This window comes from Citrus sinensis, chromosome 1 (genome assembly GCF_022201045.2).
Source record: "Citrus sinensis cultivar Valencia sweet orange chromosome 1, DVS_A1.0, whole genome shotgun sequence".
Taxonomy (NCBI): Eukaryota; Viridiplantae; Streptophyta; class Magnoliopsida; order Sapindales; family Rutaceae; genus Citrus; species Citrus sinensis.
This window is the reverse complement of record NC_068556.1, coordinates 18,276,882-18,299,219: the sequence shown is the minus strand read 5'-3', so window position 1 is coordinate 18,299,219 and position 22,338 is coordinate 18,276,882. Positions and strand designations below refer to the sequence as shown.

Genomic DNA, 22,338 nt, shown 5'->3' with positions numbered 1-22,338 from the left:
AATCATTTTTTTTTAATTTTGTAAAATGATCTGATTAATATGAATCAATATCCCGTATTAATCTGAAATTTTTCTTGAATTTATGCTGAAGTATATTTAAAATTTAACCACTCTTACATGTATATTATTAGAGTAATGATACAACCACAAACTCTTGTAGAAACTTATTTTGTACAAACTGATGTGGCATTAATTCATTGGTTGAATTAAAATATAAATTAATAAAAACAAATTATGTGGGCCAAGTGATATTTAATTCAACCAATGAATTAATGCCACATCAATTTGTACAAAATAAATTTGTACAAGAGTTTGTGACTGTATCATTACTCATATTATTATCTACTAACTGTCAGTCACCCATTCAGAATTGCAGATAATGCCGATCCAAGAACTGTTCGTTGCATTTTTTAGCTTTAGAAAAATGGCGGGATTCTGAATACAAGTCAAAGGAAGAACCCTTATCCCCAAAAAAAAAAAAAAGTCAAAGGAAGAATCGTGATGGCATATAGGTAAATTTACTAATTATCTTCCCCAGCGAAGAGGAATTGAGTGTCTATAAATGAGTGTTCTACATTTATGGACCCTCTAACGTAAACTGTCGAATGAGAAGAAAAGAAAAGGAGCAGCAAATAATTAAACAAAAATATGGGTGGTGAAGAAGGAAATATAGATGATTATACACAAGATGGCACTGTGGACCTCAAAGGCAACCCTGTTCGCAGATCCCAGCGTGGTGGATGGAGAGCCTGCTCCTTTGTTGTTGGTACAATATTTGAATTTCTTCACTCTGTTTAATCCTATATGTGTATGAGTTGTTATTATTTCTATTCATGGCCGTTCAGGATTCAGCTAGCCGTTTTGCTAGATCATTTCTTTTATTACTGTTTTGTCTCGCCTTGCAACAGCATATGCCTTTGTTCCATCTTCCATGTTTCTTTGGAACCCTTTTCCTTTTTCCTCCTCCTCGTATGATCTCCTGGTGTACATGAGCGAGCTTCGAACTTCAGATTTCTTGTACTACTTCAAGAGATTTTTACTAGTTTCGCGATATTGCGGTGCCAAGTAGAGACACATGGGCAAAACACGTGCCTAAAAGACAAAGTAGAAAACACCAAGATGCAGCTTTGCTAAATCTATAGCTACGCTTGTATTTATCATCTTTAAACTTTTTTTAAAGTAAATGTTTAAACAGGAAAAGTAAGCCTTAATCAGTACATAGCTCCATAACATGGAGTTGTCAAAGACCCCATGAGTGGTCACCAAAAAGCGGTCCTTTCCCATCCATCCCACCAAATCAAATCACGACTTGTAGTCACATTACTTTTTAGCAGATATATATATATTTTTTTTTTGATAAGAAAGATTTCACTTTTTAGCAGATATTTAACAAAAGTGTTCAGTTCCCAACTGTTTTCTGAATCTTTTGTTGGCTACTTGTTGGCTTGTTGTCATTATTTGCAGTATATGAGGTGTTTGAACGTATGGCCTATTATGGGATATCGTCAAATTTGGTGCTGTATTTGACAAACAAGCTGCATCAGGGCACTGTGAAGTCGGCTAACAACGTCACCAACTGGGTTGGCACCATTTGGGTCACTCCCATTGTGGGCGCTTATGTTGCCGATGCCCATCTCGGCCGCTACTGGACCTTCGCCATCGCTTCTTGTATTTACCTCATGGTATGTATACTTATTTATTATGGTAAACGACACACTGTCATGTGATATTATATTATCTAATTAATTTATTGGATCATTTAGGTTCTTTTTCTTATATGCAATCATCTGATGATATTTAATCAGTAAGCAAATGCAATCACATGATTTGCAAGTTCAACATCATATATCAAAATTTCAAATATTGAAAATATCCAATACTGAAAGATAAGATCAAATAATTTTGTAAGGTCAAACAAGTGCCTGCATGAATGACCACTTGACTAGGTACCTAATATCTGTTTTTAGAAGGCAATACAATGTCGCATTGTCGGTGTCTGATATAAATTAATGATAACACCAGGATAAATGACAAAATTTGATCCCAATTTTCAAGATCGGGGCACATGGTTTTAGATGTCTTGCTCTTTGTTGACTTGTTAAAGATAGGAAGATCAGACAATCAGACCAAGTGGGCGTATTGTATATAAAGACATATATATAAATTTTGTCTGTATTTTTTTAATGATTTTTTAATTTTATATTTTCTTTTTTCTAATTACAGGGGATGATTGTACTAACGCTATCAGTGTCATTACCTGGGTTGAAACCTCCTACGTGCAAAGATATTAACAGTCAAGACTGTAAGAAGGCTTCAACATTACAATTAGGGATCTTCTTTGCTGCACTCTACACACTGGCTGTGGGAACTGGAGGAACCAAGCCCAACATCTCGACGATAGGAGCGGACCAATTTGATGAATTTGAGCCCAAGGAGAAGGCCCATAAGCTCTCCTTCTTCAACTGGTGGATGTTTAGCATCTTCTTTGGGACACTCTTTGCCAATACAGTGCTTGTCTACATACAAGACAATGTGGGCTGGACCTTGGGTTATGGGCTTCCGACACTCGGTCTTGCGATATCCATTGCGATTTTCTTTGCTGGCACACCCTTCTACAGGCACAAGAAGCCCACAGGAAGCCCATTCACAAGGATGGCAAAGGTCATTGTTGCTGCCATAAGAAAATGGAATGTGCCTCTGCCTACTGACCCTAAAGAACTTTATGAACTTGACTTGGAAGATTATGCACAAAAAGGGAAGTACAGGATCGACTCCACCCAAAATTTGAGGTTAGTGTCATAGTTGCACACACACACACACACACACACACACATATATATATATATATATATATATATTGGTCCCATTGAATATGTGGCAGACTCAAGGCACATTTTTGTTTAATTGTATCTTCATGTCTATTCTTGCGTGCAGGTTCTTTAACAAAGCTGCAGTCAAAACAACTTCAACAAATCCATGGATGTTATGCTCAGTGACTCAAGTAGAGGAAACCAAGCAAATGTTAGCAATGATCCCAATCTTGGTTGCCACGTTTGTTCCCAGCACAATGCTTGCTCAAATCAACACCCTTTTTGTAAAGCAAGGCACTACCCTTGATAGAGCTATTGGTAGCAGCTTCAAGATCCCCCCTGCAAGTTTAACAGGATTTGTAACCTTATCAATGCTTATTTGTGTCGTCTTATATGACCGATACTTTGTCAAGATTACGCGAAGGTGGACTAAGAATCCTAGAGGGATCACGCTTCTTCAAAGAATGGGAATTGGCCTAGTCATTCATATTATAATTATGGTTATTGCTTCTTTTACCGAGAGATATAGACTAAGTGTGGCCAAGGACCATGGTATAGTTGAAAAAGGACAGCAGGTTCCTTTAACGATATTCGTTTTGCTTCCTCAATTTGTGCTTATGGGAACAGCTGATGCATTCTTGGAGGTAGCGAAGATTGAGTTCTTTTATGATCAGGCACCAGAGAGCATGAAGAGTCTTGGAACTTCTTATTCAATGACTACTTTAGGAGTTGGAAATTTCCTTAGTACCTTTCTGCTTTCAACGGTTTCTGACATAACCAAAAGGCATGGGCACAAAGGATGGATTCTAAACAACCTTAATGTTTCTCATTTGGACTATTACTATGCCTTTTTCGCTATATTGAATGTCTTGAACTTTGTTTTCTTCTTGGTTGTGGCAAAGTTCTATGTGTACAAGGCTGAAGTTTCAGATTCAATGGAGGTGCTCACTGAAGAACTGAAGGTGATGAGATTAAGGGCATCTGCACAAAAAGCGACTATGGCTGGTTGATTAGGCTGTTGTTTCACACGAGAATCAGAATTGAAGCTCGGTTTCTGGCCAGGCTAATATAGAGATTTAACAGATAATTTTACTTTGGGCTTGATTGTTTGATACAACAGTCTGTGTTAAATTTCCTTCACATCAGTCACAAGAATGTTTTAGCTCGAAAGAGAAGAAAAAGAATGTAAAGAAAATGTTGTAAAGTATTTGTTTCCCTGGTGACTTTATGGAAAGTTGAAATTTTAGGGAAAAAAAATCTTGAAAATCTACAAAAGCAAAAACCATTAGATGGATTTCACTGTGAGTTCTCTTCTAATCACAGAGTAATAGCTCAATAGACAACCATGTGAGTTTTTGTTTCTGAAAATATTCATCCTGTAGACAGGATAAACAAAGATTAAAAATAAAAGAAAAAAAACTATCTGCGAAGATATATTATGCACACTCTCTATGATAAAATACTCCAAGAAGATTCACACTAAGATCAAACAGTGCCTAGTGCTAGGAAAAAAAGAAAAAGAAAAAAAAATTGAAGTCCAAAAAGACTACAATGCTCTCTCAACCCTCAGCAACATCTTCATATAGAATTTGAGTGAACATAATTTAGATATAAGAACCCCCCATAGTATCTCCAAGTTCTATTTTCAGTTACATGGCTAGAAGTGATCGATACTATTGTGAAACACAAATTTACTCTCTCTGCTTCAAATGTACAAGACAAGGTTTGTCTTCATTTCCTCTTTGCTAACTGGAAAGATTTCTTCAGAAACTGGTTTGGAGCTCGGTCGTTCATGTGACACAACACCCTCAGTATGGTGTTAGGATCTGCTATGGTCCACCTTCCTGTTGTTCGTGGCATTGGTAGCTTTTGACATGTGCTTCCAACTCTGATACCACTTGTTTCACAGAAAAGAATTATGAAATCTTCTAATAGTTGTTCAATTTGTTGCCCTATCAAACCTATCACCCCTTCAACGGTCTCAGCCTCGCGATCCACCACATCTTCAACTATCAGTCCTTCACCACATGTGCAGAATACCCTCTTCAAGCTGTCAAAATCCTCCTCAATCATCTGATGATCGGAATGATAGAAGACCCGAGAGCTTCCCCCAACAAGCAAAATCATAAGGAATGCTTCGAAAGATGTCTTCATAACTTACTTTTATGGCTAAAGCTTGAGCTTTATCCGTAAGAATGGCACTCAAAGAAGTGACGTTTTGCTTAAGAGTTCGCAATGCAGGGCTAACTCTTGCATTTGCAACATCACCGACATAAAGGCTTTCGTAGAACACGGAGTTTGAATCAAGGAAGATTAGACGGTAGGCAGCAACTTCTGATACATGTTGGCAGGCAGATTAAATGGCATTTGTTGCATGCTCAAAATAAGAATTGGAATTAGTATGAAGACGTTAAACCTAGCGGTCGGTGACCCGGATCCGGAACCACCGCCTCCTCCTACTCCCTCGTCACCACCACTGTTATTATTATTATTGTCATTTGAGGAATAAAAGCTTGTAGCATTGGGTCCACCAAGCCTGGAGAAGACCTGCATGAAGTGAAAAAGACCTCGTAAGCAGTCTCACGGATGTCATCAGAATCAATCCCTTCAAGCTTGCCAAAGGGCCAGGCGACGTCGGAGTCGGCAGTGACAGGGCCGGCGAGCTGGCCGAGAAAAGAATTCCGACAGGCTTGGTGGGTAATTAAGGGTGCGTTTGGGATTGACGTTGAATTGCTATAGTTTTAAATTACAACACTAAAGTGTTTGGTAGATACTAACTATTATAACTTAGAAGCTATATTGATCTGATTGATTTTTTACTTGTATGATAGAAAATTTATAATTATTATTTAAAATTTATATTTACAACTTTTTTCTACAATAGTTTTAATTTAAAAGTTACAATACTTCAATCCCAAAAAAGACCTAAATGAAGAAAGTGGGGAGATAAAGAGCAACTGCTAGCTAGTTAGCTAAGAGTAAGAATGCCTTGACTAGAGAATTATTTATATATAAGGGATCGATCAACAATCCCTTAAAAATACTTTTAATTTTACACTAACTAATATGCTTTAGATTTGAATTGAATCAATGGGTGGGATTTATTAAAATTAAATATTCAAGATTTTTTAATGTCTTTTCTCTCTATGTAATACCCACCTCAAATCTTTTTCCTCCTTTTATTTTTACTTTTCCTTCACGTGATGTGCTTTCTCTCTCTCTTTCCTCCTCTCTTCTCTTTTCTTGTTCTTTTTAATTTATGACTTTTCGTTTGCTTTTTTTTTTTCCTCAACCATAAAAATTCTAACTCTCTCCAACAAAAATTCTGAAAGTGGTGTGGTGCTAAGCAGAGAGAAAGGTGAGAGAAAATTGAGAGAAATTAATCCTCTTTCTCTATCCATCCACTTTCTCTCTACCATTTTCTTCATTATTTCTCTCAACTTTCTCTTTACCTAGCATTTTTCAAATTCTTTACTCTCTCCAACTGTTAATTTCACAATTCTTTATTTCATTCATTTTCTCTCTCCACATACTATTAGAAAGTACAAAATTATTAATTTTAACCACCAGAACTGGTCCCCCACCCAAACATTCATCAAACACAAGTTTAACAAAAAAAATCCTTGTGATTATGCTTGTCTATTGACAACAACATTAGTACAAAATTTTGTGTTTGCTTGTCTACCAAATCTTCTATATCTTCAAGCATCTTCACAAAGAGTTGTGAGGTTAACAATTGAAGAGAGTAAATAATTTTTGTTTGAAGGAGTTAAGAATTTTTATGGTTGAGAAAAAAAAGAAGCAAATGAAAAGTCATAGATTAAAAAGAACAAGCGAAGAGAAGAGAGGAGGGGAGAGAGAGAGAAAGCACATCACATGAATTAAGAGAAAAAAAATGAAAGAAGAAGAAATATTTGAGGTGGGGTTTACATAGAGAGAAAAGATATTAAAAATTTTAAATGTCTAATTTCAATAAATCTCATCCATTGATTCAATTCAAATCTAATAAATATTAATTAATGTAAAATTGAGACTATTTTTAGGGGGTTGCTGATCCATCCTTATATATGTGTGTCTATTTACAAATGTATCATTATTTGTATTGCTTATTCTTTTTTTCTCTTTAAATAAATAAACCAATAATGTCAAGAATATTAATATTTAAGTCTTGATTTAAATCAGAATTAATGTGACATTTATTTGTTAATGATATAATAGAGTAATAACTAATCTTGTATTCATAATTAAATAAGTGACATTTAATATTGGACTCGAATGTTGGTACTCAAGCTTTTATTCGAAGTAAAATGGTTGGTTTGATCTTTCAACGTATTTCTAAAAGCGTAATCAATTTGGTAGAATAAAGTATCATTGGTTGGCACTCATGATCTATCGACTAAAAAAATAAGTCGTTGGATTGATTTTCAACATATTTCTAGAAACGTAGTTGATTCGGAAGAATTTTGAAACTTGAACTCGATCCCAATCAATGAGGGGCATCAGTCCGATTTTAATTCATTTAATTGGTCCAAAAGTTGAAATAAACACTAGTGCTTATCTAGAAAAAAATCGATCGTACTATATATAAGAGGTACGTAGCACGGATCATGTAAATCATTAAATATTAAAATAAATTACTTTAAAAACTATGAAAGATTAGTCATCGCTTGACGAGTATCACACCTTATTTTGAAATGAATATTCTAGTGGAAGTTTTGGGATGTTTAGTATTATTTTTTTCCCTTTAAAATAAAATGAAAATGCTTATTATGTGATGTAATCTACATTTGATATGAAAATAAAATATTCAAATAGTGAATGTGATCAATTTTTATAAATTTTTAAACGTGATTAATTACATTACACCATCATTTACGTCACAAATGCCACATCTCATAATCCATGATAAATATAAGTTGATTCTATTTTTAGAGATAAAAAAATGTAGGCTGATTTTATTTTTTGATATACAAAAATGCTTTATGTTCAATGCGATCGTAGATAAGTTTCTTTATTAGTACTCTTTTTATTCTAAAATCTAGAAAAAGTATTCATAAAAAACTAAAATCGCTTTCACCATGGGTCACCACAACTTGAAAGATTATAAATCAAAAATTTCAAGAACTAAGTAATGAAGCCAGTTGGTAAAATCAAATAGAATATGATCACCATAAATCTCAAAATAATTGAAAAAGTAAATCTAAATTAACATCACTTTTAACATCAAGGTAATATAAGATTATGATGGTATCATAAATTAAATGTAAAAATTATAAATAATTGATTCAAACTTCGAACCTCTTATATTTGTATTTAAAAGATTTTATCGTTTGAACTAACGACCATTCACAACAATTTAAAATAGTTGATGCGAGAGTTCGGAATACTTTTGCAAATTATGTATGTATTCGCTTTTTCCTTTTTTTTTTTTTTTCTATTTTTAATGGAAAATCTCAATTTCAATTGCATCTTCGTTGGTCCATTTTCACCATTCTCGTTTAACTAGAAGTCTAGAAGCCGTTGCTGTTTCTGACGACTTTACTAGTCAATGCACACGACCATTCAAGAGTCGGCAATTCTGATCCCAGTATGGAATAAAGGCAAAGGGCATGATAGGGATGGTCGGTTGAAAACAAGTTGCAACCGTGCAAATGCGTGGTCAAATGTGTAAATGCAATTTGATTCTTGTAATGTCTTGGAGTGGTCCCCCAATTTTCACAGCCAATAATCACGGATTTTTCTTTTATCATATGTGCGAAGTGAGATAATATAATTCGTGACTTAATCCTCATTCATAATACTTGGCGTTAATATTAGTTTATTTAGAAAAAAAAAGACATAAAATAATCCTCATTCATATGGTTCAATGTAGAGATTAAATAACAAATAAGATGATTAAAATAAATGTGATTTTAGTTATAGATAACGAGTGCGTTTGAAATTGAGGTTGGACAACTGTACATTAAAAGTTACAACATTAAAACGTTTGATAAATGTTAGTTGTTGTAACTTGAAAATTACGTTGATATAATTTTTTATTTGTATAATGTAAAATCTATTATATCTTTAATAATTTTATTAAAATTATTATTTTTTATTTCATAGTTACAGTTTTTTTTCCACAACAACTGTAGCTTTTAATCTACAGCACCTCAATTCCAAACACACCCTATTATACAAATTTTTTGTACTTATGGTGATTGGTGTAGAAATAATCTAATCGAAACCAACCAACTGGTCTCATAATTTTGAATAGTCGACGAATATTTAAAACAGTTCAATGACTGGAAGCTAAGAAATCCATAAGATAGTTGAGCGTTTGTCAAACACGCATTGACTTATGATGACATTGGCAAGAGGAAGCTGTCTTAATTTGTCTTAATTATACTCACCAGTTGTGGGGTCTTCGGTTGATTTAATTTGCAAAATTTATTCCACAAAGAATTTTTGGGCCACGCTCCTCATACGTTCCTACTCCAGAAAAAAATTATTAAATTAAGTTTGACCCATGCTTTTTGACTCTAGGTTTCTAAGTCTCTACGGAAATTGTTTCTGCACGCGTCAAATGAGAGATATCAGTAATTGATGAACCAATGATGATGTCTTGGATATACAGTTCCTCACCTCTAATTTATGCTGAAGTATATTTAAAATTCAACCACTGCTGTCTTATAAAATTTCATTCCGCCCCCTATACTCTATATTATTTATAATTTATCTATAAATATTATAAAATTTTTTGTATTGTAAAATTTTGTTAAGCTTCTTGCACTCTGTTTTATTTCATTGAAACCCTTAGACTATCAATTCGTCCCTTATAATTTTAAATTTCCAAAATACCATCCATTTAATTAAAAAATATAATAATTATTAAATAAATTATTATTATTATTTTATTATAACTATAAATATAATTATAATTTTTAACTAGATTATTATTATTATTAACAAGAATAAAAAATATTATAATTAATTAATCTATTAACAATAATTAATAATAATTTTTTTGTTAAATTGTTAATAATAATAATTAATGATAATTACTATTAATAATTAATTTTTGAATAATAATAATAATAAAAATATAAATTAATATTTATGATAAAAATTAATTAAGGATTTTATAATAATTTGTTACGATTTAACTCATTATGATTATGATTCTAAGACAAAGTAAACACATAAATGGTAATAGAGCTCATTCTAATTATGATTCTTGCTGTTCAAGTAAATAAATTATTCTGATTCCAATTCCTCATCTTGATTATAACTATTCCGATTAGTGAATGCACTATAAAATTCATAATATTTATGAATAAATTATAAATAATATAGAGTGGTCTAATTGAATATAAAGTGATTTACAATTTTATAGTGCGTTCACTAAACATGAATCAAAATTAGAATGAGTTAAATTGTAATAAATTACTATAAAATTCTTAATTAATTTTTATCATAATTATTATTTTGTAATTTAATTATTGTTATTATTAATATTCAAAAATTATTTATTAATAATAATTATTATTAATAACAATTTAACAAAAAAATATTATTAATTATTGTTAATAGATTAATTGATTATAATACTTTTTATTCTTGTTAATAATAATATATTATTTAAACATTATAATTATATTTATAGTTATAATAAAATAATTATTATAATTATAATTCATTTAATAATAATTATATTTTTTAATTAAATGAGGGTATTTTAGAAATTTAAAATCACAGGGGACGAATTGGTACTATAAGGGTTTTAATGAAATAAAACATAGTGTAAGAGGCTAAATGAAAGTTTACAATGTAGAAAGTTTTATAGTAGTTATGAATAAATTATAAATAATATAGAGTATAAGGGGGCTGAATGAAATTTACTAACCATCACTCTATCAGTCACCCATTCAGAATTTCAGATAATTCCGATCCAAGTACTGTTCGTTGTATTTTTTAGTCAAGGAAGAATTCTTATCCTCCCCACCCCCCCCCCCCCCACCCACCCCACCCAAAAAAAATATCGGAGGAAGATTGGTGATGGCATATGGGTAAATTTACTACTAATTATCTTTCCCGGCGAAGAGAAATTGAGTGTCTATAAATTTGACGATATTATACATCTATGGACACTCTAAACTTAAACTGACGAACAAGAAGAAAAGAGAACGAGCAGCAAATAATTAAATAAAAATATGGAAGGAAATATAGACGATTATACACAAGATGGCACTGTGGACCTCAAAGGCAACCCTGTTCGCAGATCCAAGCGTGGGGGATGGAGAGCTTGCTCCTTTGTTGTTGGTACAATATTTGAACTTCTCTCAGTTTAATCCTATATAAGTGTAAGAGTTGTTATTATATTTCCTTCCATATATGCATGCCTTTGTTCAGGATTCGGCCAGCCGTTTTGCTAGCTCATTTCTCTTATGACACTTTTGTCTCACCTTGCAATCGCATATGCATGCCTTTGTTCCCTCTTCCATATTTCCTTGGAACCCTTTTCCTTTTTCCTCATCCTCGTATGATCTCCTCGTGTGCATAAGCAAGCTTCGAACTTCAGATTTCTTGTACCACTTCCAGAGATTTTAGTGAATCTTTAAACAGTAAAAGTAACCTTTAATCATTACATAGCTCCAAAACTTGGAGTTGTCAAAGACCCCATGGGTGGTTACCAAAAAGCGGTCCTTTCCCGTCCATCTCTCCAAATCAAATCACGACTTGTAGTCACGTTACTTTTTAGGAGATATTTAACAAAACTGTTCAATTCCCGACTGTTTTCTAAATCTTTTGTTGGCTACTTTTTGGCTTGCTGTTATTACTTGCAGCATACGAGGTGTTTGAACGTATGGCCTATCATGGGATATCGTCAAATTTGGTGCTGTATTTGACAAACAAGCTGCATCAGGGCACTGTGAAGTCGGCTAACAACGTCACCAACTGGGTTGGCACCATTTGGGTCACCCCCATTGTGGGCGCTTACGTCGCCGATGCCCATCTCGGCCGCTACTGGACCTTCGCCATCGCTTCTTGTATTTACCTCATGGTATGTATGTTTATTTATTATGGTCAACGATTTTTTAATTAATTTATAAGATAATTTAGGTTTTTTTTTTTTTTTTTTTTTCTAACATGCGATCATCTCATGATATTTAATCCGTAAGCAAATGCAATCACATGATTTGCAAGTTTAACATCATATATCAAAATTTCAAATATTGAAAATATCTGATATTGAAAGATAAGATTAAATAATTTTGTAAGGTCAAACGAGTGCCTGCATGAATGACCACTTTGACTAGGTACCTAAAATCTGTTTTCAGAAGGCAATACGATGTCGGATTGTCGGTGTCTGATATAAATTAATGATAAAACCAGGATACATGACAAAATATCATCCTAATTTTCAAGATCGGAGCACATGGTTTACTTGGTCTTTGTTGACTAGTAGTTTTTTTTTTTAAATTTTAATGAGGAAGTAAAGCTTTCCATTAAACAAACTTTGACAGCAACATCATAATTTAAATTGGAAAATTTTCCAGCCAAATACAATGATTTTCAACATCTAATGCTTTTTTGGCTATGGTGGGCAAATCAGGTTTTGGTTTGGGTTATTCGGGTTTCGGTTTGGGTTTCAACCCGTTCGGATTGGAGAATTGAACCCAATCAGGTTGAAAACGCCAACCCGAACCTAACCGAAACGAATTTAATTCGGTTCAATTCGGTTTGGTTTGGCAATTCGGATCGGGTTGGGTTGATAATTCGGGTTAAAATTTCGGTTCAGGTTAATTCGGGTTAGTTTGGGTTAGAATAATTCGGGTTAGTTTGGGTTAAAATGGGTTGGAATAATTTAATCTAAAAATTCTAACAACAATCACTTAAAATCTAAAAATCTCAATTCCAAACATCCTTAACAACAAATATCAACTACAAATCATCCTTAATAACATTTCAACAATTTAAAAATCTTAGTTCCAAACATTTCAAACATCCTTAAGGAATAATTTAATCCAAAAATTATAACAACCACTTAAAATCCAAAAATCTCAATTCCAAACATCCTACAAATCATCCTTAATAACATTTCAATAATTTAAAACTCTCAATTCCAAATATTCCAAACATCCTTAAGGAACAATTTAATCCAAAAATTATAACAACCACTTAAAATCCAAAAATCTCAATTCCAAACATCCTTAATAACAAATATAAACTACAAATCATCCTTAATAACATTTCAACAATTTAAAACTCTCAATTCTAAATATTCCAAACATCCTTAAGGAACAATTAGCTGTTTAGGGATTTTTTTTGTTTAATGTATATATATTTTTAAATTTTAAAAGCTGAAAGCTGCTGAATCTTAAAAAAAAAAAAAAGCTTCAACCCGAATGAGTGGAGAATTTTAATCCGAACGGGTTGAAACCTTTAATCCGTTCTGGTTTCACCAGTTAACCCAAACCGAACGCCCACCCCTACCGCTGATGTTTCATTTACTGCATTCTGAATCTCCTCCCTTAGCTCACCATTCTCATTATCAAAGATTAGCTTTGTAGTTGTTGCACTATATCTTTGTACCTGTTGTGAAAATTCAAACTTCTATGGGCTACTTATTTTACTCTTTTTTGCCCTTGGGCTTTCCCAATTCATTAAGCTAATGGGCATTTCTAAGTTTGTAGGCCCCTTCATTTTGTCTTCGATTCCTTTCATATTTCGGGCTTGGAATTTCCAATTCTTTCTTTTGCGCTTTTGTTTATCCATTCTCAGCTCATTTTCTGCGTCTTAAACTTCCGATTCCATTTGGGCTAGGCCCATGCTTGTTTTCTGTTGGTCCTCTCTATCTTCCAAAGCCCCTTTGATTTCATTCTTTCCCGCTCAAAATTTCTCGCTTTTTTTAAACCAAGGCATATTGCCATTTCTGATTTTTCTTTTTGTATTAATTCTTCCCTCACTTTTGTGTTCCCCCCCCCCCCCCCATTTCTCACTCCTACATCCACATCCTTATGTACTGTAACCCCCTCTGTTGCACTTTCTTACTCCTCGCAGCTTTTCGCTAGCTCTTTGTTGACTAGTTAAAGATCGAAAAACCAGACCATCAAGCCAAGTGGGCGTATTGTATATTAAAGACATATAATTTTTTTTGTATTCTTTTTAATGATTTTTTAATTCTATATTTTCTTTTTTCTAGTACAGGGGATGATTGTGCTGACATTATCAGTATCATTACCTGGGTTGAAACCTCCTGCATGCAAAGATATTAACAGTCAAGACTGTAAGAAGGCTTCGACATTACAATTAGGCATCTTCTTTGCTGCACTCTACACGCTGGCTGTGGGAACCGGAGGAACCAAGCCCAACATCTCGACAATTGGCGCGGACCAATTCGATGAATTTGAGCCCAAGGAGAAGGCCCATAAGCTCTCCTTCTTCAACTGGTGGATGTTCAGCATCTTCTTTGGGGCACTCTTTGCCAATACAGTGCTTGTCTACATACAAGACAATATGGGCTGGACCTTGGGTTATGGGCTTCCGACACTCGGTCTTTCTATATCCATTGCGATTTTCTTCGCTGGCACACCCTTCTACAGGCACAAGAAGCCCACAGGAAGCCCATTCACAAGGATGGCAAAGGTCATTGTTGCTGCCATAAGAAAATGGAATGTGCCTCTCCCTACTAACCCTAAAGAACTTTATGAACTTGACTTGGAAGATTATGCACAAAAATGGAAGTACATGATTGACTCCACCCAAAATTTGAGGTTAGTGTCATAGTTGCTTATATATATATATTGGGCCCATTGAATATGTGGCAGACTCAAGGCATGTTTAATTGTATCTTCATGTCTATTCTTGCGTGCAGGTTCTTTAACAAAGCTGCAGTCAAAACAAGTTCAACAAATCCATGGATGTTATGCTCAGTGACTCAAGTAGAGGAAACCAAGCAAATGTTAGCAATGATCCCAATCTTGGTTGCCACGTTTGTTCCCAGTACAATGCTTGCTCAAATCAACACCCTTTTTGTAAAGCAAGGCACTACCCTTGATAGAGCTATTGGTAGCAGCTTCAAGATCCCCCCTGCAAGTTTAATAGGATTTGTAACCTTATCAATGCTTATTTGTGTCGTCTTATATGATCGATACTTTGTCAAGATTATGCGAAGGTGGACTAAGAATCCTAGAGGGATCACTCTTCTTCAAAGAATGGGAATTGGCCTAGTCATTCATATTATAATTATGGTTATTGCTTCTTTTACAGAGAGATATAGACTAAGTGTGGCCAAGGACCATAGTATAGTTGAAAAAGGACAGCAGGTTCCTTTAACGATATTCGTTTTGCTTCCTCAATTTGTGCTTATGGGAACAGCTGATGCATTCTTGGAGGTAGCGAAGATTGAGTTCTTTTATGATCAGGCACCAGAGAACATGAAGAGTCTTGGAACTTCTTATTCAATGACTACTTTAGGAGTTGGAAATTTCTTTAGTACCTTTCTGCTTTCAACGGTTTCTAACATAACCAAAAGGCATGGGCACAAAGGATGGATTCTAAACAACCTTAATGTTTCTCATTTGGACTATTACTATGCCTTTTTCGCTATATTGAATGTCTTGAACTTTGTTTTCTTCTTGGTTGTGGCAAAGTTCTATGTGTACAAGGCTGAAGTTTCGGATTCAATGGAGGTGCTCACTGAAGAGTTGAAAGTGATGAGATCAAGGGCATCTGCACAGGAAGCAACTGTGCCTGGCTGATTAGATAGAATTGATTCACACAGAATCAGAACTGAAGCTCGGTTTCTGGTAAGGCTAATATAGAGATTTAACTGATAATTTTACTTTGGTGTTGATTGTTTGACACAGCACTATGTGTTAAATTTCCTTCACACCAGTCACATTAATATTGTAGCTCAAAAAAGAAGAAAAAGTATGTAAAGAAAATGTAATGTTCACACAGATGAAATTTCGAAAGAAATGGGATTTGGTATAGAGTCGTATGAAGGATTTCAAGTATTTGTTTCAATAGTGACTTTATTGGAGAGTTGAAATTTGAGGGAAAATCTTGAAAATCTATAAAAATAAAAACCATTAAACCAGCACTACTTTGAACAAAACTATGAATGGCACATTAAAAATGATTGACTAATATAAATGGATTTCACTGTGAGTTCTCTTCTAATCACAAAGTAATAGCTCAATAGACAACAATGTCAGTTTTTGTTTCAGAAAATATTTAATGCAAGTCTTTGATTCTATATATATTCAATGTGAGTTTTGGATTCTGAAATATTCAATGTGAGTTTTGGATTCTAATAATATTCATCCTGTAGACAGGATAAACAACGATTGAAAATAAAAAGAAAAAAATTATTAGTGAAGATATATTATGCACACTCTCTATGATAAAATACTCCAAGAAGATTCACACTAAGATCAAACAATGCCTAGTGCTAGGGAAAAAAAGAAAAAAATTGAAGTCCAAAAAGACTACAAAGCTCTGTCAACCCTCAGCAACATCTTCATATACAATTTGAGTGAACAGAATTTAGATACAAGAACCCCTTGTGGTATCTGCAAGTTCCATTTTCAGTTACATGGCTAGAAGTGATCAATACTCTTATTAATCACAAATTTACTCTCTCTGCTTCAAATGTACAAGACAAGGTTTATCATCATCTCCTCTTTGCTAGCTGGAAAGATTTCTTCAGAAACTGGTTTGCAGCTCGGTCGTTCCTGTGACACAATACCCTAAGTATGGTGTTAGGGTCCGCTCTGTTCCACCTTCCTGTTGTTGGTGGCATTGGTAGCTTTTGACCTGTGCCTACAACTCCTATGCCACTTGTTTCACAGGAAAGAATTGTGAAATCTTCTATTAGTTGTTCAGTTTGTTGCCCCATCAACCCTATCACCCCGTCGACGGTCTCAGCCTCGCGATCCACCACATCTTCAACTATCAATCCTTCACCACATGTGCAGAAGACCCTCTTCAAGCTGTCAAAATCCTCCTCAATCATCTCATGATCGGAACGATAAAAGACCCGGGAACTTCCCCCAGCAAGCAAAACCATGAGGAATGCTTCGAAAGATGCCTTCATAACTTCTTTTATAGCTAAAGCCTGAGCTTTATCTGTAAGAATTGCACTCAAAAGAGTGAGGTTCTGTTTAAGAGTTCGCAATGCAGGCCTGACTCTTGCATTTGCAACATCACCGACATAAAGGCTTTCGTAGAACACGGAGTTTGAATCAAGGAAGATTAGACGGTAGGCAGCAACTTCTGATACATGTTGGCAGGCAGATTGAATGGCATTTGTTGCATGCTCAAAATAGGAATTGGAATTAGTATGACGCCTGTGGTTGGCAAAACGGCTGCGTGATGAAGGAACAATCTTTGGTGAGAGGGACAGAGTTTTGTCAAGGGAATGGATGTGGGAGACAAGATAATGCAAGGTGTTGAGGCGGATATAGAGGCGTTGTGTTCCACGGCTTGTTGACGGACGAGGATGGTGACCTTCGTTCGATCCATTAATCTGCTGCACATCTTCTACAGCAACAGTACAAGGGCTGGCCTTTTTCCAGAGTTTGCTGAACTTTGAATCGCGGTTGCATCTTGTAAGAGGAGGAAGTGTTGGAAGATAGCTCTGTCTTGCTCCTGGAAAATAACATGAAGACATAAGAAATCTTACGGTTTGAACTGAAGTAACCCCCTTTGAGATTTTAGAGATTGCTTCTTACCACAGGACGCAACAAAGGTTGTATATTCTCTGAAGAGTTGTTGTAACCCATCAGCAAGATCATGAACCAAATCATCCGTAATTCCTATTGGAATTTCAAAGAAATCATCCACAGTATCCTTGGCATGTCTCATTAGCTCCACAGCTGACTGCGCGTACGGCTCAGATTTGGACTTGGGATTCCATGTCTGCAAATACAAATTGTAATGAACTAACTATCGTCACAAACAAACAAAATTTCATTCTGAATCTTTCTTCATGCGTAAAATTAAGCACATACTTCTGATTCTTTAGCTCTGAGATAACATTCTTTCCCTCTATTTATTCTCTCTTGAATCCACAATCTCAATTGTCTTAATATGATCGAATCAACTTCATATGGAATCATCTCTCTGACAATGCCTTTCCCTCCATCATCGCACTCAGCAGAGTCTTCAACCACCATTTGGACTAAAACTTTTTCAAGCTTTCCAGCTCTTTGCAGCACATCAACGGTATCATTTTTAAGTGTCCCCGTCTCAGCCAGATACTGCTTCAACACTGCCCCATAGCATTGGTGCAATGTGACAGCCGCAACCCCAGCTGCAATCGAGTGCCATCTCTTAAGTATTGGACTGAAACATTCCCTCTCTCTCAATGCCAAATCCTCTGCTTCTTTAGCTAGTTGAAGTAAAGCTCCTGTTTCCCCTAAATCGTTCCCATCGCTATCTTCAGTCCTCAGGTTCCCATTCTCAATAATCTGCTGCAATCAAACATACAAACAATGCAAACATAAAGAACATATTCTAACAAGAATCAAAAGAAAAAATAATAACCCCTTGAACTCATTGGCATTAGGTTACATTAGTGAAGGCATTTTTCACTGAGGAACGAATATAATGATCAACACGATCACCGGTTGAATCCATCACCACTTTTGTATCTCCTCTCTCAAGCCCACCTTCAGTAATGCTTACATCTTCACCCAAAATCTTTGATGCCAATAAAGCTAAAGGAAGAAGGTTCTCAATTTGTCCAACGGTGCCTCTATGAAAATAATCATGATACCTAAGCAACCTTTTCTCCGCCCACCCTTGCATCGAGGCCAGAACGGACGACAACATTCTCACATAAATCGCCTCTCTATCTGGCTTCTTAGCATCATTGGCCAACTCCGCTAACATAGTATGCGCCGCGCATAAAAGATCAGGCTCTGATAGAGAAGTCACAACGTATTGTTGAAACAAAACCCATGTGAAACAGACATTGTGTATTGGCCTATTGATCCCCAGGGTCGACCATGTCTTCTTCATCAGCTCCAAAAGCTCATCAACCTCATCAAGGACTAATGTCTCGTCTCTGAAATCGAATATGGATTGAAGCAGAGCTATGTAGAGGTGGACATTGAGGGGAAAGCCATCAGCCCAGTGGCAAACATCGGTGGGAGTGCCATTGGCGCTTCTCCAAGATAAAGAAACGACACTGTTGCATAATGCTCGCATTGTGTCCGAATTCTTGCCGGTGTCTATAGGTTTTGTCTCGCTTGCGCGGACGATTTCTCGAAGACGTATAGCGAAGTTGTTGGATTTGTCTATTGGGACTGATGGGTGTTGGAGGAGACCGGCTTCGAGGATTTTGAGTTGGCGCCTCTGCCATAGATGGTACTCGTGTCCATCATTGAATTCTGATGGTTTTAGATGCCGGAGCAGCTCTAGTGGAAGAATTATAGTCTCCGCTCTCCGTCCCATCTGTTTAAACATGAAAAGATGACAATGGTTCGGAGGGAGCTAGAAATTTCATTTAAAGCGACAGATGACAAAGACCTTTGACTTACAAGAACAGAAATTATAAATTATAGGGAGAAATTTAATAGATTTATTAGAATATAGAGATTCTCCAATTCAGCGGGATATTCTTGTGCTTAACTCTCTTGATTGGTTGTATGTACAATAGTGGTATAGAAGAATTAATTTAATTCTGGCATGCAAGATAATAAGATAAGGAAACATAAATGACTGACTCCTCATGCATGCACATGCATATATGCAAATTATAAATGTTTACGTACTTGGCCAACAAGGGTTCTCATGAGAGTCTTCCTCAGCCTGTTGTCACTCTGCTCTGTCACCTTCATTTGTTGCCTCATGATCTCCGCGGACGTCAACGGCCGTCTCGGTCTAGACAGAGGTGGCACGGTGGAGTAATTATTCGCGTTCCCGGCGGGGCTAGTCCCACCGTGTCCATGCCCGTGACCAAAGTTATTGTTACTATTATTGTGCACATGATTATTAGGTGCATGGGAGCCTGGCGAAGTTGGGTTATTGGATGAGGCACCAACACTGGACATTCTCCTGCATGGCGATCTCTTCAACATTTTGAGTCCCAAGGCCCGTTTGACCCGGCTGGTTGGCGTCATCTGAACCACCCCGCCACCGTTAACCCTAGCAGTCGGTGACCCGGACCCGGTACCACCGCCTCCTCCGACTCCCCCGTCACCACCGCCGTTATTATTATTATTGTCATGTGAGGAATAAAAGCTTATAGCATTACGTCCACCAAACCCTGGAGAAGACCTGCATGAAGTGAAAAAGACCTCGTAAGCGGTCTCACGGATGTCATCAGAATCAATCCCTTCAAGCTTGCCAAAGGGCCAGGCGAGGTCGGAGTCCGCAGTGGCAGGGCCGGCGAGCTGGCCGGGAAAAGAATCCCGGCGGGCTTGGTGGGTCATTAAATGAAGAAAGTGGGGAGGGCAGCTGCTAGCTAGCTAGCTGGGGTTAAATATCTTTCTTCGTTAGATACCTGGCGGGATAGACAGCGGAGGAGAGAAGATGTGCATTATTCTAACAAGAGAGAGAGGTTTGAGAGAGTTTAATTTGTGAATTAATGTTAATTATGTGGTGGATTTTGTTGGTTAATGACAGCATTAATGAGTTAAGGAATTGGATTGGATTGATGGCTATTACAACGGCAACGCTGTTGTAGCTTACCGAAGAAAACGAGGAAGATAAGGTGGCAAATTAATTAATAAGACATTAACAGCAAATGTTGCCAATTTCTATTCCGGGTATTTCTCTCTTTTTTTCCCTTAATTTATTGCTACTGAATTTAATTATTCTTTAGCGATTTCTTTTTCTTTCTTTCTTTCTTTTTTTTTTCTTTTTTTTTTCGGCAGCAACTCCTCAAATAGTGTACGTGTTTCACGGGATTAAAATTTGTATAAATTTGTTGTCAAGAAGCAGAAATTATGTTGTATTAATTTAATTGTTTGCTGACCTGTAATGATTACTTGGAAATATTGTTGATTGTTGAATAGAGAGATTTTTCCTTTTTTGGTTGTTAAAGAGAAGCTATTTTAAAAAATAAATTGTTTTAAAAAAAACCCAAAATGTTGTTAGATGTGTTACGGAACTACTCAATTAATTAATTAACTAAAAATGCTGTTAGATGTGCTTGATTGTTTCAACATCATATCGCGAAGGCTGTACTTCTCAAATAGCTTAAATGATATTTTTATTTTGTCTTTTATATCTAGTTAAATAGAATATTTTTTTGAAATGATGTAATTTGTAGAACCAATTAGAAAATTTTTCGAATGTTTCTAGAAAATCACCTGTATGTGTTTTTATGAAAGAAGAAACAAAGAAAAGGCACAAGAAACATTTTCCTATAAATAAATTATAATCACTTCATCTTATAAGATTAAAGTCAGGGACACATACTTTTTTTTTTTTTCCAAACTTTACAAACTAATGTATCTTCCAAGTCTTATTGGATGATTGCAATAAAAGAAATGTTAGAGCGATAAGGTAAAAATTACTCATCTATGTGACAAAATCATATTGGCAGGCTATAAATTACCAAATAACAGCATATGATTTTACTTTCATTATTTTGTGTTTTAATTCAACCAATACTATTTCCGTTATATTTGTTTGTGTATAGAATTAGGATAAAAAGGGTGCTATATATCTCAAATTTTTTATCTCAAGAAATTATTATAAATAATGTGGCATTCATCAATTTGGTTCAGAAGATAATCTAATTAATTCACTTGAATTTTACGAAGAGTTATTCACTCAATAAATAAGATATGATTTCGCATGAAACTTGTGATAAAAATTTGATCTCAAGTTCTCAACCAAGTCGATTAATCAAAAATTTAACTATGGTTTCTTTTTTGTAGCATTAAGTATTTTCATGAACCTACTGAGTTGACATCACCAATGCTGCAGCGAATAGAAGTCATCAGCTTCAGTTATCCTAATCTTCAGGATATCAGATTGTCTAATGTTGACATGGGCATCGATATGGGGACTTGTGTTGCTATTGTTGGACCCAACGATACTGGAAAATCTCCTCTGCCGAATCTTCTAGCCGGTGATGCATGGCTCCAACCGGGGGTGAAGTGCGAAGGAGACAGAAACTGAGGATTGGGAGACATTCACGACACCTTGAGGACTTGTTAACTATGGAGGTAATAACTTAGAAGCTTTTATTGAGACAAACAAAATCCAGAACACTAATACCATTCTGTCTCATGGTTGCGCTGAAAAATCTGCTTCTTTCTTTTAAGTTATTTTTCTATTTTTGCCATAGTTTTCTGGATTTTTATCTATTTTCAAATATCAAATTTGAAAGCAGCTTGTTTTGTTTTCCATATTTAGATTAGAATAATCTTATTATAAAATAAAATTTTGAATTTAATAAATTTACAATATTTACGGTAAATATAAAACGGCACTGAAACCTAGTTTTGTTTATTAAGATTTTCAATAATATTTTCATTATTCAGAAGCTTAATTTCTCCTAACTGTCAATCTTTTCTACATT

General features: G+C 35.2%; 2 protein-coding genes across 6 annotated transcripts; one reads left to right on the top strand and one right to left on the bottom strand.

Moving 5' to 3' along the window:
• The first annotated feature begins 423 nt into the window (after nucleotides 1-423).
• On the top strand, nucleotides 424-15,867 carry LOC102617912 (protein NRT1/ PTR FAMILY 5.2-like). Of its 5 annotated transcripts, XM_052440459.1 has the most exons (5): nucleotides 424-766; nucleotides 1,465-1,682; nucleotides 2,224-2,789; nucleotides 2,935-3,234; nucleotides 14,968-15,867. In XM_052440459.1, the coding sequence occupies exons 1-5, from the start codon at nucleotides 649-651 to the stop codon at nucleotides 15,551-15,553; spliced, it is 1,788 nt and encodes a 595-aa protein (XP_052296419.1). In that variant the 5' UTR covers nucleotides 424-648; the 3' UTR covers nucleotides 15,554-15,867. The 5 variants fall into 5 exon arrangements, with proteins under 5 accessions (XP_052296419.1, XP_052296415.1, XP_052296424.1 ...); XM_052440455.1 differs by lacking the exon at nucleotides 14,968-15,867 and having other exon boundaries at nucleotides 449-766; nucleotides 2,935-4,115; XM_052440460.1 differs by lacking the exons at nucleotides 424-766; nucleotides 1,465-1,682; nucleotides 2,224-2,789; nucleotides 2,935-3,234 and adding exons at nucleotides 10,811-11,111; nucleotides 11,636-11,853; nucleotides 14,001-14,566 and having other exon boundaries at nucleotides 14,668-15,867.
• A 603-nt stretch (nucleotides 15,868-16,470) lies between these two features.
• LOC102617334 (protein unc-13 homolog) lies at nucleotides 16,471-20,363 on the bottom strand. Its single transcript, XM_006489694.4, has 5 exons — nucleotides 19,577-20,363; nucleotides 18,372-19,256; nucleotides 17,810-18,268; nucleotides 17,531-17,717; nucleotides 16,471-17,447 (listed from the first exon to the last, which is right to left on the bottom strand). The coding sequence occupies exons 1-5, from the start codon at nucleotides 20,234-20,236 to the stop codon at nucleotides 16,471-16,473; spliced, it is 3,168 nt and encodes a 1,055-aa protein (XP_006489757.2). The 5' UTR covers nucleotides 20,237-20,363.
• Nucleotides 20,364-22,338: the final 1,975 nt, after the last annotated feature.

Coding starts and splice junctions, on each gene's coding strand:
- LOC102617912 (XM_052440459.1), top strand. CDS start 649: ATGGGTGGTGAAGAAGGAAATATAGATGATTATACACAAGATGGCACT. Junction 767..1,464: donor AGCCTGCTCCTTTGTTGTTG/GTACAATATTTG, acceptor CATTATTTGCAG/TATATGAGGTGTTTGAACGT. Junction 2,790..2,934: donor GACTCCACCCAAAATTTGAG/GTTAGTGTCATA, acceptor TCTTGCGTGCAG/GTTCTTTAACAAAGCTGCAG.
- LOC102617334 (XM_006489694.4), bottom strand. CDS start 20,236: ATGACCCACCAAGCCCGCCGGGATTCTTTTCCCGGCCAGCTCGCCGGC. Junction 19,257..19,576: donor TGAGAACCCTTGTTGGCCAA/GTACGTAAACAT, acceptor ATGTTTAAACAG/ATGGGACGGAGAGCGGAGAC. Junction 17,718..17,809: donor TCAGAGCTAAAGAATCAGAA/GTATGTGCTTAA, acceptor TTGTATTTGCAG/ACATGGAATCCCAAGTCCAA.